The sequence below is a fragment of the Callorhinchus milii genome, unplaced genomic scaffold (assembly GCF_018977255.1).
Source record: "Callorhinchus milii isolate IMCB2004 unplaced genomic scaffold, IMCB_Cmil_1.0 Scaffold5, whole genome shotgun sequence".
Classification (NCBI taxonomy): Eukaryota; Metazoa; Chordata; class Chondrichthyes; order Chimaeriformes; family Callorhinchidae; genus Callorhinchus; species Callorhinchus milii.
Window position 1 is genome coordinate 45,290,506 of NW_024704746.1, and position 14,648 is coordinate 45,305,153.

The 14,648-nt window shown below is 40.7% G+C and overlaps 1 protein-coding gene across 1 annotated transcript in view; it reads right to left on the reverse strand.

Moving 5' to 3' along the window:
- phf21b (PHD finger protein 21B) overlaps window positions 1-14,648 on the reverse strand; it is a 102,829-nt gene that overhangs the window by 23,249 nt on the left and 64,932 nt on the right. The window contains exon 4 of the mRNA XM_007894668.2: window positions 8,247-8,339. Coding sequence (XP_007892859.1) covers window positions 8,247-8,339 — 93 coding nt within the window. The remainder of the gene's footprint in view (window positions 1-8,246; window positions 8,340-14,648) is intronic.

The window sequence follows — 14,648 nt, forward strand, 5'->3', positions numbered from 1 at the left end:
TATTGGTATATTTTATTTAATGATACACATATTGTAAAGAGTTTCATACCAAATTATTTTGTGGTGCATTAAATTAATGACTCTGAGATAGCAATTAACAAGGGTTTAAGCATTATTTCTGAAAGCAACAATTCCTGATTGGCCTGCAATGATAAGCTACTGTGGTAAGATCTTATGCACAATGTTTGGCTTTCTTGCTGCAACTTGGCAAATTATTACATTAGTTTAGAAAATTCAGAGCATACCAACAGAACTCAGGAATTAAATGTCTGACTTTTGATGGAACTGTTAAAAAAAGGAAATGAATTAATTTCTGGTTGCCATGGTAACCTTAATCGTCTGAGTGCACTGAATCCTACATAATGAAGACTGATGGTAGAGAAAAAAATCCATCCTGATCTGTCTGTGAGACTTGCCAGACATGTTTAGCACTGAAAATACATTCTGGCTAATATTTACAAATTCTGTGCAAATACAAACCATACTTGCTGATATGGGAACATTTGTTCAGTTGATGAATGATGGTGCATTGGTGCAAAAGCTATCTAGCATTCCACTCAAGTGATTATTTTTCATAAGGCCAGACAGTACAAACATTGCGTTTGTACTATTCCGTTCAAGCTTGTCTGCACATGCATGATTTCCATCTTTCTTGTTCCTAGCTCAGAGAACTGAGATCAACTTTAGTGTTCTCTTTGCTCATTCTCTTCAATAACCCATGACTGTAAAATGCAATATTTGGTGTTACAGGCTGCAAAGTGTGCTGAAGACAACTTTAATGCCAAAGCATACCACATTGATGAACTATGAAAACAGAATGTAATTCTCATATTAACAGTGAGCGCTGAATTCAAACACTATTTACAACAGAGGGAAGATAACTATTGTGAGAGGCAAAATAAACAGGAATTAAGAGTAGGTAGGTAATTGAAAGATAGCCTACTGGAACAAACTTCAAACTTAATTAATCTCCAAGTTGTAGCAATTCTTCACTGAGTAGCTGAACTGTGCATATTGATAAGAGGAGCATCTCATCCCAAACAAAGAAAAGCCTCAGTGAAACACACACATCTTATTCAGCAACATAAAATGAAATGGACTGAGTTTGGAAATGAACCATTGTGCTTATCCTTCTCAAAAGAACATGTTGCTTTGTTGTTGTTGTTGCTGCTGCAATGGAGCAGGTTAAGAGGATTATATTCATAGGGAGGAAGAGAATTGAGATTAACAATTTTATGCAACATTAATGTTTACATAGAACAGATAAAGGAGTTTTAAAAAATATTTTCAATACTTACACTTGTTGCACACAGGGTCAAGATATATTTTGTGTTGCCTGACCTATGGAATGCAAAATGTGGCACTCAACAGAAATATAGACCCTTTTCCAATGTATCTGAAAAGGATACCATCAGTATGAACAATAAGTCATTGAGAAGTTACTCAAGGATTGTCGTTTCCCAGCTCAGGAGGTTACAGTTGTGTTATGTGAAATCTGGAAATTATATCTATTGTCCAAAATTTGTTGTACGAGAAGCAATCAACTGATTTATTTCTGGTTTGAGCTGCACAAACATCAAGTATAATGCTCCTCGCCTGCCACCCTGTGACAATTGTGAGCAATTACACATGTAAAAAACATTGCTATTAAACTTATTTTAAAGGTATTAACTTATTTTAATGCATTCAACGTAACATATTAAATTTTTCACCTTCAGCAGCATATATTGAGCACAAAAACTTAGCACTCCATCACCTACAGTGAAAAATATACAAGAACATTGTTCTGAAGTGAAGTTCCACCTTGTCAACAGAATCAAACAGCAGAAGCTGTTCTTCTCCATCGCCAACTGGCTCCTCTGCCCACCCTCTCACGCCTCGTCCATCCTCATCGCCAATATCAACTGCAAGGCAATGCTGGACTTCCTCGAATCCAAAGTCGAGGGGATCCGCTCAGCTGCCTCTGTCCTTCTGTCTATTACTCCAGCTCATCTCCCCCTCACAGCCCGGCCCCTACCCATCCCTCCCTCCACACCTTCGAACCTGTCTCCCACTCCTCTCTCACCACCACTATAACCTGCATGAAACCGACCATCTGCTCCCTCGACCCCATCCCTACCCCTCTCCTTACCTCCCAGCTCAACCTCTTTGCCCCTCTACTCACAGACATCATAAACCTCTCCCTGTCCACTGGTACCATTCCCACCCCTTCCCACCCCATCATTCCTATCCTTAAAAAAATGCTCCCTGGATCCATTCCTGCTCTCAAACTACCACAGCATCTCAAACCTCACTTTCCTTTCCAAAGTCCTGGAACGAGTCGTTGCTTCCCAGTTTCATCCTCTCTCTCATGCCACTTCCTTCAAGAACCCTTCCAAAAGGTTTTCCATGCTGCCTACAGCACAGAAACAGCCCCGGCCAAAGTGACAAATGACATTCTGTCCATCCAGGGCTCCCTCTGCCTTCTCGTCCTCTTTAACCTCTCTGCTACCTTCGACACCGTTAACCACTCTATCCTCATCCACCACCTCTCCTCTCACCTCAACCTTCACGGTTCTGTCCTCGAATGGTTCAGATTGTACCTCTCACACCGCCTTCACTTCATCTCCACAAGAAGTTTCTCCTCTAGCCCCCACACCATCTCATGCGTCTCAGGCTCTGTCCTCAGTGCCCTCCTCTTCAATATCTTTATGCTCCCTCTTGGTGACATCATCCACAGATATGAGGTTAACTTCCAAATGTATGCAGATGACACCCAACTATACCTCTCTGCCTCCACCCTTGACTCCAGGGCCATTGCTGTCCTGACAGAATGTATGTCAGACATCAAGTCCTGGATGAGAGCTAACTTTCTTCAGTTGAACGTCAACAAAACCGGCCCTCCTGATTGGCTCAAGTCAGCACTCTCACCATCTCAGGCACTGATAGCATCACCATCCATGAATGCACACTCCACATCACTAAGCCAGTCCAGAACCTTGGCATCTTGTTTGACCCTCAACTATCCTTTCTACACCAAATCCGTCCCATGACCTGCTCTGCCTTCCCCCACCTCCGCTACATCGCCCAGCTCCACCACTGTCTCAGACCACAGGCCGCTGAAACCCACGTAGAGCATTCATAACATCCAGGCCTGACTATGCAAACTGCTTGCTCGTCAGCCTCCCCAACTCTTCCCTCCATAGGCCGCAGATCATTCAGAACTGCAGCCCTTGTCCTCCCGCACCAGGCTCCATGACCCTATCACCCCCATCCTCGCCTGACTCCACTGGCTTCCCATCACACGGAGGATACAGTTCAAAATCCTGGTCCTCAGCTTCAAAGCCTTCCATGGCCTCGCTCGCCCCTACCTCTGAGACCACCTAACCCCCTACCATCCTGCCCACTAGTTCTGCTCAGCGGGCTCCGGGCTGCTTCATGTCCCCCACCTCACCTGCCCCACCATTGGCGAGCGGGCCTTCTGCCACTCTGCCCCCACCTTTGGAATTCCATCCCGCAGTCCCTCCACCTTGCCCCCCCCCCTTGCCTCCTTCAAGACCCATCTCAAGAACCTCCACTTCGACTGTGCTTTCGATCATCCTACTTCCCCACCTGCCCTCCACCCTCCCCAATCCCAACCTCCATCTCGGGTCCGAAATACTGACTGTCTAGCGCCTTGGGACGTCCTCCCGACGTTAATGGCACTATACAAATGTAATTTTGTTGTTGTTGCTGACACAGCCCTATAAACCAAAATGTGACAACTACTTTATACTTCATACCATTTAATCTACTTTATACTACTTTATACCAGCGTGGTCCAATAGGCGGCCCATGGACCGGATCCAGCCCAGTGGGTGATATTATCTGGCTCGAGTTCATTTCCAACATTCCAACTTCCACTCCCACCCTCCTTCCCTGGCGAACAGGGGAGGAGAGGAAGGAGGAGAGGGCGGGAGTAAGTGGGAGAGAATGGAGAAGGGGAGAGAAAGGGGGATGGGGAGAGAGGGGTCAGAGAGAGGGGGGAAGGGTGGGAGAGGAGCTGCCATAGGAAGACGTTCACCAGGGAGGGAGAGAGCGGAAGCTGGAATGTTGGAAATGGTCTCGGGCCAGATGCTGCTTGTGGACCTTTCTCAAATGTGAATCTGGCCTGTGGCTGCGAAAAGGTTGGACCACCCTGACTTATACTATCGTGTTCACTTTGCAACTGTAAATAAAAAATGTATGCACATAAGGTTACTGGAATTCACAATAAGCAATCCAGCTCGTTCTGAATTTCGGAATATCACTGGGGTGCCATGATTGCAAGGATTGATGCAAGTGAAATGTATTAAACAAAGCTAGTTAGGTTTAACAAAAGTATGAGATACATGAATTGTGTGTTTGTGTGGGGGGGTATCAACTGTCTCTCCTACATGCGCAGGTCTTTGCACTAGTTTTGTGCCCAAGTGGGTATTTTCATGTGCAAGACTCAACAATGAGTGTGGGCAAGCTATTCAACCCTGGAGAGCATCAATGCTGAAGTTGATCTGGTCTAACATCTATTTTGCTAGTTGAAGTTACTGGATAGCAATCGGGAACTGTTTCTTCCACTCTGTACCCCAAAGGCAATAAAACCAATAGTAGCACTCCCACTGCTGATATCGGCTCACTCAGCACAAAGCAGGAATTCAATCTGCAACCTTCTTCCAATGTTTGGGACACTGAACATTCATTCCACTGCCAGTGCTTGAAATCTACTGTGTAATGTTCCACTTCGTAATTTCACTTATTTGTCAGCATTTTAATTGTAAAGTTCTGTGCAAGAATCTGTTAAATGGTGAGCATTTAAAATGGGTTTTGATATGGGTAAACCAAAATAAAAGAACTCAGTCAACACCAGGATGGAGATGATGAGGTACTGACTCTTGAAAATTAATTTATTAACGAATGCTTAAAGAGGAAGGAAAACAAACAACAACTTGTATTTATGTAGTGTTCTTCACAATGAACAACATGTTGAAGCACTTCACAGGGTTGGTGACAGATGCTGAACAAGGGAGGGAGGGAGGGAGGGAGGTGATCGTTGAGGTAGGCTCTTAGACACAAATTCAAGACAGAGAGGAGTGAGGCAGAAGGGTAGGGGAAATGAGCTTAAAAGGTGGGGCAAGCGCTCCAGGACACTCCGCCACATGAACGGCGGTATATAAATGCAGGTTGTTGTTGCTGAAGGCTCGGTCACTGATGGTGGAATAGAGGGGTAGAGATGCGCAGCAGGTCTGAATTTCCCAACTGGAGAGGGTAAACACTCCATTAATTATAAGGGAGGGAGGCAGAAACCAGGTAACTACAGACCTGTTAGCTTAGCTTTGGTTGTGGAGAAGTTACTGGAACTTCTTATCAGGTACAGAGTGACTGAGCATTTGGACAAGTATGAGCTAATCAAAGAGAGTCAGCATGCATTTGTGAAGGGTAGGTCATGCCTGACAAATCTAGTTGTAATTTTGAGGAGGTCACTAACATGCTGGATAAGAGAGAGTCTATGGATATCATCTACATGGACTTCCAGAAGGCATTTGATAAGGTTCCGCACAAGAGGTACAGCACAAATAAAAGCGCATGGAATTGGAGGTAACTGTTGCATATTGCTTTAAGGCTAAATTTGTAATTGGACACTGACCAATGAGAAGCAAGCAGGTAGCATAAAAGTATTATGGGAAAGGAACTGGGCAAAATATTGAAGAGAATGGTTGAAATAAAGGAGCTATTGAATCTAAATTGTGTTGTGGACTGACAAATAATACAGTAACCTTGTGATATGGCTTAGTAATTGGTTGGGATGCAGGAAACATAGAGTGGTGATAAAAGGAACGTTTTCTGATTGGTGGGATATGACAAATGGTGTTCCCCAGGGGTCTGTACTGGGGTCTCATACATATAAATGACTTGGGATGAAGGAATAGAGAGTTTTATATCCAAATTTGCAGATGACACAAAGTTAGGAGGCACAGTAAATTGTGTAGATGGGAGCAGGAAGTTACAAAGGGACTAATGGCAGATGGAATTCAATGTGGGGAAGTGTGAGGTCATCCATTATGGATCCAAAAATAGAAAAACAGAATATTTTCTAAATGGTACGAAACTAAGAACTGCGGAAGAGCAAAGGGATTTGGGTGTCCACATACACAAATCACTAAAGACAAGCTCACAGTAGAAAAAGTTATCAAAAAGGCTAAAGGGATGTTGGCCTTTATCTCAAGGGGATTGGAATATAAAGGAGAGGAAATGATGCTTCAACTATATAGATCCTTGGTGAGACCCCATCTGGAGTACTGCGTTCAGTTTTGGGCACCACACCTCAGGAAGGATATATTGGCTCTGGAGGGGGTACAGTGCAGATTTACCAGAATGAAACCAGACTTAAAGGGTTAAATTCTGAGGACAGGTTGATAAACTTGGTCTCTATTCACTTGAATTTAGAAGTTTGAGAGGTGATCTTATTGAATTTTTTAAAATAATAAAGAGATTTGATAGGGTAGCTACAGAGAAACATTTTTTTCTGGTGGGAAAATCCAGAAGAGGTCATAATCATAAAATTAGAGCTAGGCCATTTAGGAGTAAAAGTTGGAAGCAATTTTTCACCCAAAGGGCAGTGGAAATCTGGAATGCTCTCCTCGAAAAGGTTGTGGATGCTGGATCCATTCACATTTTCAAGACTGAGGTGGATAGATATTTGTTAGGTCAGAGTATTAAGAGACAGAGGGTAAGGGCTGGTAATTGGAGTTGAGGTACAGATCAGCCATGATCTTACAGAATGGCGGAACAGGCTTGAGGGGCTGAATGGCCTACTCCTGTTTTTAGTGTGGGGGTAGGAAATCATAGACATTGAGAGGTATGAGGGTGTGAAGGGATTTATAGGTGAGGGCAAAGACCCTGAAGTAGATTTGTTGGGAGGCAAGGTGTTTAGCAGGTGGAGTTTGGTACGTGTGAGGATATGGGCAACAGAGGTTTGAATGACGTAGCACTTATGGATAATAATAATAATCCTTGCATTGATATAGCGTCTTTGAGATGTCTCAAAGCGCTTCACAGAAATATACTGTAAAGTGAATTGACTGTATATTTTGTGGGTGAAACGCCGCAGCCAATCACGCACATCAGTGTACCACAAACAGTTGTGGATTGAAGTGACCAATTTTATTATTATTATTATTTTGAAGGAAATATTACCCCCAGAAAAGGGATCTGCCAATTGACTTACAACCAAGTTCCTACTTACTGTAAGGTAAACAGAGGCGTGAGGAGTAAGGAAACTTGCCCAATATTTTGCCCTACTGGGAATCGAACCCGGGTCTCTTGCTTGTAAGGCGTGTGCTCTAGCCACTGAGCTACAGGACGGATGGTGGAACTAGTGAGATCAGCGAAAAGCGCATTAGAGAATTCAAGTTAGGGGGTAACAAAGTTGTGAATGAGGTCTTTGGTGGCGCTTTTATGTGCATGGATGAAGGTGGGAAATGTGGTGAAGATGAAAGAAAGCAGTCTTGGGCAAGGACTGAATAAAAACTGAGGGGAGTACTTCAGATTCATTAGGTTAGAAAAAGTTAGAAAACTAAAACAGTTTACCTGCAGTGAGGAATACTTACTTTTCTGTACTACCTGAAACTCAACTCCTCAATCTCAAGACCATTCCAGAGATATTGATGATGAGAAGCTGTGTGCATCCCAAAGATCATCCCATTGAATTTAGTCAGAGTAAGCATTTCATTGGTAAATTTACTGATGCGAATAATTCTATACTAGCTTATGAAATAAGGACAACTTGGTCATTACCATTCTTGAGCTCAATAGGCCAATAACTGAACTGACCAGCTGAGATCGCTATTTACCAAAGAGACTGTAATGGCTACATCTGTGAACAGGAATAATTGTTTTCTTACATGCGTTCTATTTTTTGCCAAGGACCTCTAAATTCTGGTTGAAAGTTAGAAAAATGCACAGTCTGTTGCTGTTAAAAAATATTAGTTTGAAATCCTTGGTAATTAAATATATTACTCAACACCAGTAGAGTTTATAATCCTTTTGGTTTGATTTGTGAACTCCCTATTCCCCATCCATTATCTCATTGACATCTGTGAAGTACAGTACTGGTAACTTTACATTTATATAATAAAATATATAATAATATGATTTGGGATTCCAATTTCACAAATTTAGGTACAGTATCTGATGCCTTAAGTATCAGCACAAGAAAGTTCACATTCCATCTTTATCAATATTTGTATCTTTACCTGAGGTAGCACTGCTGGTCCTTGGCCTGCCAACCTCTGCAATGAGCTGACTTGGGGGACCTTAATGGGCACTGCTGTAATAGTTCCCAATGTCTGTGGGAGGAAAAATAATTGCAATGTAATAGCAGCTTTAAGTCAGTCTTGTGTGCAGTTCAGCTTCAAGGATTAGAAACCACATATCTACTGAACTTGAAATATTCAATTATAGCAGAACTACTGTTTAACCACTAATGAAGGTTGTGTTTGCATTTGAATTCTTACTCTCAAAGAGAAAGAGAAATTAAGGAAAAAGGAGAGTGGACCCATAACCATTCAATATCTTAGTTCAGGTAACAATTTGGATGCTTAAAGCCTTAAAATAATTATTTTCTAAAAACAAAATGTACATTACCAAATGTTTTATTCTGGAAATTTATGAATAAATTGAGATACAATGAATAGAGTCCAACCATGTAAAGAACCATAATGTCCTTTATAAGGTTCCTGTCAATCAGAAACCCACAAAGGAACAAGAAACAAAGGCCACATGAAGAGCTCAATGCCTCATTTAGATAAATTGCATGGTATTCATTCTCAACATCTGCTATTCACAACTGTTGTTGGTAATTAAACACCTTCAAGGTGGCTTGGATCAGTAAATAAGCATTTATAGCTGACTCTTCAGCTAATGTTTCTATGTGACATTTCCTACAAAAAACAATTATTGTATGAAGCATCAAAATCTTACAGTTGTTCAGATCTGGAATGCATTGCCTGAAAAGATGGTGGAAGCCGATTTTGACTCCTTTTGCCTTTTATTATTGATATATAATAGGTCCACAGGAGTCAGCTGTTCTGCAATCTGCACCTGCTTCATTTCCCTGATCACCATTGGCGGGTCACTTTCAGAATTTCTGTCCCAATTTGTTGGACTCTTTCCCAGATTCTGTCCAGCTCACTCCTTCCCTCATCCCGTTCATGGTCTGCTTGTTTGACCGTGCTTTCGGTTATCTTTCCCTTCCCGAGCCCCCTCAACTCCCATCCCCAATTAAGGATCCCAACCAATACTGATTCGGGACATCCTTCCGATGTGAACGTTGCTCATATAAATGTAATTTCATATTGTATTGTACCACACCCAAGTAGGTATTGTACAAGCATGAGCCTCGACTGTGTTTTGGCAGGCTGTGTGACCATAGGGGAACACAAATAAGCTTGCTCCTGTCCTCATCTGACCTACACCAATTTAGATATCCAAGGGCATGTTCAAACTACAGTCGAAATCAAATCAACGTTGTGGAGCATGGTATAAAAAATGGTAACTGGCCACGGAGAGAAATTGTTTTCAATTTCACTTTCCTTTTGATGGTGCAGCCAGGGATGTCGCAATAAAGAGATGTTTTGATTACTTCAGATAGTACTTGATTCATGTAAAGTTTTTATTGATGATAATTGATATTTTCACTCTACTGCGGGTGAAGATATTCATCTAATGTGTGTCACTGTTAAATGATGTCATTGTTCTGCTAAATTGGTTAATTTTTATTTAAAGGATCCAGGCAAACTCATTGTAGTAGTTTTTTTAAAAAAATCAAGAATTCCTGGCTACTGGAGTTGCTCTTTCAATTTAATTATTTTTTTCTTTTGTATTCCACCACCTTGCATTTGGTATCCAATGCTCTAAACTCATTCTGTGTTAGCACTCTGCTTTAGCATTCTCACACTGTCACATTATCAAGCAAAAGCAGTCAAGTCAAATGTTGATAATATTAAAGAGAGAAACTTTCATTAGCACCAGTATATTTTGGGTAAATGTGCTTGTACCAAATAAGGAATCTGTGATGGTGGAAGACAATTTGATGAGTTCTGCGTACACTGAAATATTTGCGACTGAAATTTCATCCCAGTGTTAACAAAAACAACTTGCATTTATATTGCACTGTCCACGCTGGGCAGCGCCTGAGAGTGCTTAATTCAATTATATGAATATAATTGTATGAATACAAATCATTGTATTAATACAATCAATACTCACTTAGAAAGACATGGGTTAATTGACAACAACCACCATGGATTTGTAAAGGCAAGTTGTGCTTGACAAATTTAATTGAGCTCTTTGAAGAAATAACTGAGTGCATTGATGAAGGTAACGCAATAGATGCAATAATAATAATCCTTGCATTTGATAATAGCACCTTATGTCTTCGAGACATCTCCAAACCCTTCACAGAATATACTGTAAAGTTAATTGACTATGGATTTTAAAAGCCGTTTGATAAGATGCCATATCGGAGTTTAGTTAAAATTGTAAAGCACAAGCTACAAAGAACAACAGTTCATTTTCTGCCAGTTTTTTAAGGACCATCCATTTTGTGCAATTATTATTTATTTGAAGTCTGAATGCAAATTTTGGCAGGTTATTTAATCGAGGGGCAGCACCACAACTGAGCCAGTACATGCCTCTCCTTGTTAAGTAGCCACAAATGGACATTCAGCAGGGTCATTAGATAACAATCAAAATGAAAATTTGGGCAAATATTCCTCATTCTTAGGCTGAATTTTGCAAACTCAGCACAGGCGGGGTAGAAATCAAATGTGACTTCTTATTTCCTATTTCGCAATACTATGCTAAGCCACAGGGAAAAATCACAACACAATTGTGTTTAAAATGACTAATTCTGGTAGATGAAGATAAAATAATCTTTGTAATTGTATTGCACCTTTCACATCAGGAGGACATAAAGTGCTTCACATGATCTACTGTAAAGTGGAGTGACCGTGGGTTTTGTTGGCAAACGTATGCAGGTTGGATTCTCGTGAAAAACACTGTATGAAATAGAAAGTTTATTATTATTATTATAACAGGTCTTGGGGAAATAAAAAAGGCCGTCAGTCCTGCTTCCAGGTCATCAGGTACCAACCAATGACACTTCCTGCATGTTTCACATATGCATATGCACAAGAAGCTCCACTGACCTCACTTCCTTCACAAAATGATGTCAGTGGCACTTCCTGCTCTTAGTCTGCAGGAGTGATGAATGCAACGCAAATGATATTTCCTTTGCATAAGTGCGGTGTGCAGGAAGTGGTCAACAACAACTTGACAACCTGGAAAGTGGCCATTGTCTAGCGCAAAAGCCCAGCTAGTTTATATATGGGGTGCCAGGTACAACGTGTTTCCAGTAATATGTGGGTCCAAGGTGGACTATAAGCAAACCCTCGCTCAATCAGGGAGCATTCTAACAGAACTGCCCTGCATTGTATATTCAGCAACCATTTATGAAAACGTGAGGGGAGTTACTTTTGGAAGTTCAATCACCAATCGCTGCAGTTTACATAATGAAGCAGGATTTCCCACCGACAAATAATTGCACTCTAGTAAAGATCATTCTAACCTCCTTTGATATAGAATTCACTAGATTTTTTTTTAAAGTAGTAAAATATGCTCAATTAAGGTCTGGATCCTTTTGTTTTCTTGTGAATTTGATCTACAATTATGGAACTGGCTCATTATTCCATTTCTATTATATTAATAATAGCATTTGACATAGCACTTTATCAAGAAGTCCCAAAGTGCTTCACAAGATATACTGTAAAGTGGATTGACTGTATTCTGTGAGCGAAACGCAGCAGTCAGTGGTGTACAGCAATGTCCCACAAACAGCCATGGAGTGAGTGATTCATTTATATTTGGGGAATTTTTTGCCAGGACACTAGGAGAGACTCCCTTCTCTATTTGAATAGTGCCATGGGATCTTTAATATCTACCTGTACAGGCAGGGGACCTCGGTTTAACACTCATCCGAGGAACAGCACCTCCGACATTGTAATACACTCCCAGCACTATGTCAGGGTGGTCCAACTGGTGGCCCATGGGCCAGTTTCATCAGGCCCCGCATCTCATCTCATCCCACCTGCTCCCTCCATAATCCATAAATGTTATGTTTCTGGGAGGGAAACACAAAAATATTGCTTATGTGGTCCAAGGATATTTCTCAAATAGGGCATCCAGCCTTCAGCAGCCAAAATGTTGGAGCACCCTGGTTTAGACTATGTGATTCCAACTCTTGACATCGGGCTTAAACCCACAACCTTCTGACTTAGAGGCAAGAGTGCTATCACGGCGCCAGGCTGACACATTGGAATAGAAAATTCTATTTTACAAAACACAAGAATTGATCGACTGATAACTTGTCTTGCATCTCTAGCAAAATGACACTGAAAAAATATTTAGTGCTGAAGAGTCAGGAGAACCTGCATTCCTCAGCCAGATTCTGTTTGTTTTTTTCGTCCACGTCTTCATTCCAAAGTCATTCCCCTCCAATCATTTCTCATCAGGATTTGACTTAGTCTCACTTTGCTTGTTTCAGCCAAACCAATATCCATAGCAGGGGAGACATTCAATTCCAGAAGTTGATGACTCAAAAATACCTTTGAACGGGTAACTAGTCAATCCAATCCTGCATTTGTCCACACAAGATATACACAATCAAAGTCTTCAGTCTCAAAAATCACCAAAATAAAAAGACAGATGTATTGTAAGCTGAATGTACTTCCGAGGAATGCTGCTCAGCATCAGCTTCCAAGCACCCAGAAGCAGTGTATATATTCACATTGCCCATCAGCTTCCCATAACCATACTGTGATATGCTCCATTAAAATTACAATTAACATATATTGATACAATGCAGCATATCAACTCCATCTGGTGGCCATTTTGCATAAAAATAGGGCATCCAGCCTTCAGCAGCCAAAATGTTGGAGCACTCTGGTTTAGACTATGTGATTCCAAGTCCTGACGTGGGGCTTGAACCCACAACCTTCTGACTTAGAGGCGAGAGTGCTATCACTGCACCAGGCTGACACAATAACACAATTCAAGCTTTGTACCCTCACATAAGGGATAATATATTCTAAAATTGCACTTGTCTTCTTATAGCTCACAGAATCTAAATTAAAATAGAGTAGTTTAGATTGATTATATTACTGGCTTAATTACTGGAATTGGTCTTATTTTCATTTTAATGCAGAAGTTGAGGGGAGACCTGATATAGGTCTTTAAAATTATTGATAAGATTTGATTGGGTTTTGATAAGAGTAAATTGGGAGTCATTATTTTCATTGGTCAGTCATTTGACAGCATCAATTTAAGGTAGCAAGCAAGGGAACAGGAGAAACTAGGAAGATTTTTGCTTAAACACACAGCATTGTTTGGGCATTGAATGCCCTCCTAAGTGCGATAGTTAATGTCGGACCCATATTAGTTCTCAAGTGGGAACTAGTTAGCTATCTGAAAATAAATAACTTACAAGGCTATAGCGAAAAAATAGGCAAATGTGTCTGAAAGAATGCTTTCATATGACCAGCACAGACAGGATAAGATGAATGGACTTCTTCCGTGCTATACAGTTCAATGGTTCTAAAAAGTTAAGAGTTGAGTTTTTCCTTACCCATGCTAAGTCACTGGGAGAAAATAACGTTCTAAGTATTTATACAAAACCACAATTCTAACTAAATAACTATCTAGTGATTTGGGCATTTTGGGGGAAAAAATCCACAGAATAAATGTCAATTTGTAACACAAAATAATGTATTTTCTCACTCTGTACACTATCAACAACAATAATTTTCCGTAGTGCAAACATTAAAAGCAATTGTGTTCTAGAAAATACGTTGCCAAGCAACAGCTGAGCAAATTCTTAACATGAATTCTGAATTGCTATTTGCTAAATAATTGCATGCTTTTACAAATACAGTCATTTGGGGCTTTTCAGCAGACAGGCTAACCTTGAGTGAGCACTTTTCTTAAATATAAGGACGTTGAATCCAACCAGCAAGTTCTTTTCAATGCTCACCTGACCTCGGCAATGACCCACTTTACAAGTGGCCCAAATCTGCTAAATTCATCGATTTCCAATGTGAACAACGCTTAGAATAGCATTTATGCCTGCAGGATTCCAGTAATTGTCACTGAATCTCAATTGCCAACAGAATATTTTCTTGTTTGTTATTTTCCCTCCTCATCAAAATACCCTTGTATAACAAATGTATGCAAATAAATGCTTTAGGAATGAATGGTTCTTTACTTACCCAATAATTCTTTACTACTAACAATTACATTTGAGATTCAACTTAACATGAATCATTCCCCTTCCTCTTCAACAAGTTATTTTATTGAAACTTACATAGGTAGGGAGGAGCAAGGCTGTGGAGGGCTTTGAAGGTGAGCATCTTCAAAGCCCTATTATTTCCTGAAAATAAGCAATTCCTGTGTAAATCAAATCCATTGTGGGCTACTACAATAGAAATGTTCAGCATAGCCTTTCAATTCGGTTAACTTTATAAATTGGAATAATAATAATCCTTTCACTTGATATAGCATTTTATCACACCTTCGAGATGTTTCAAAGTGCTTCACAGAAT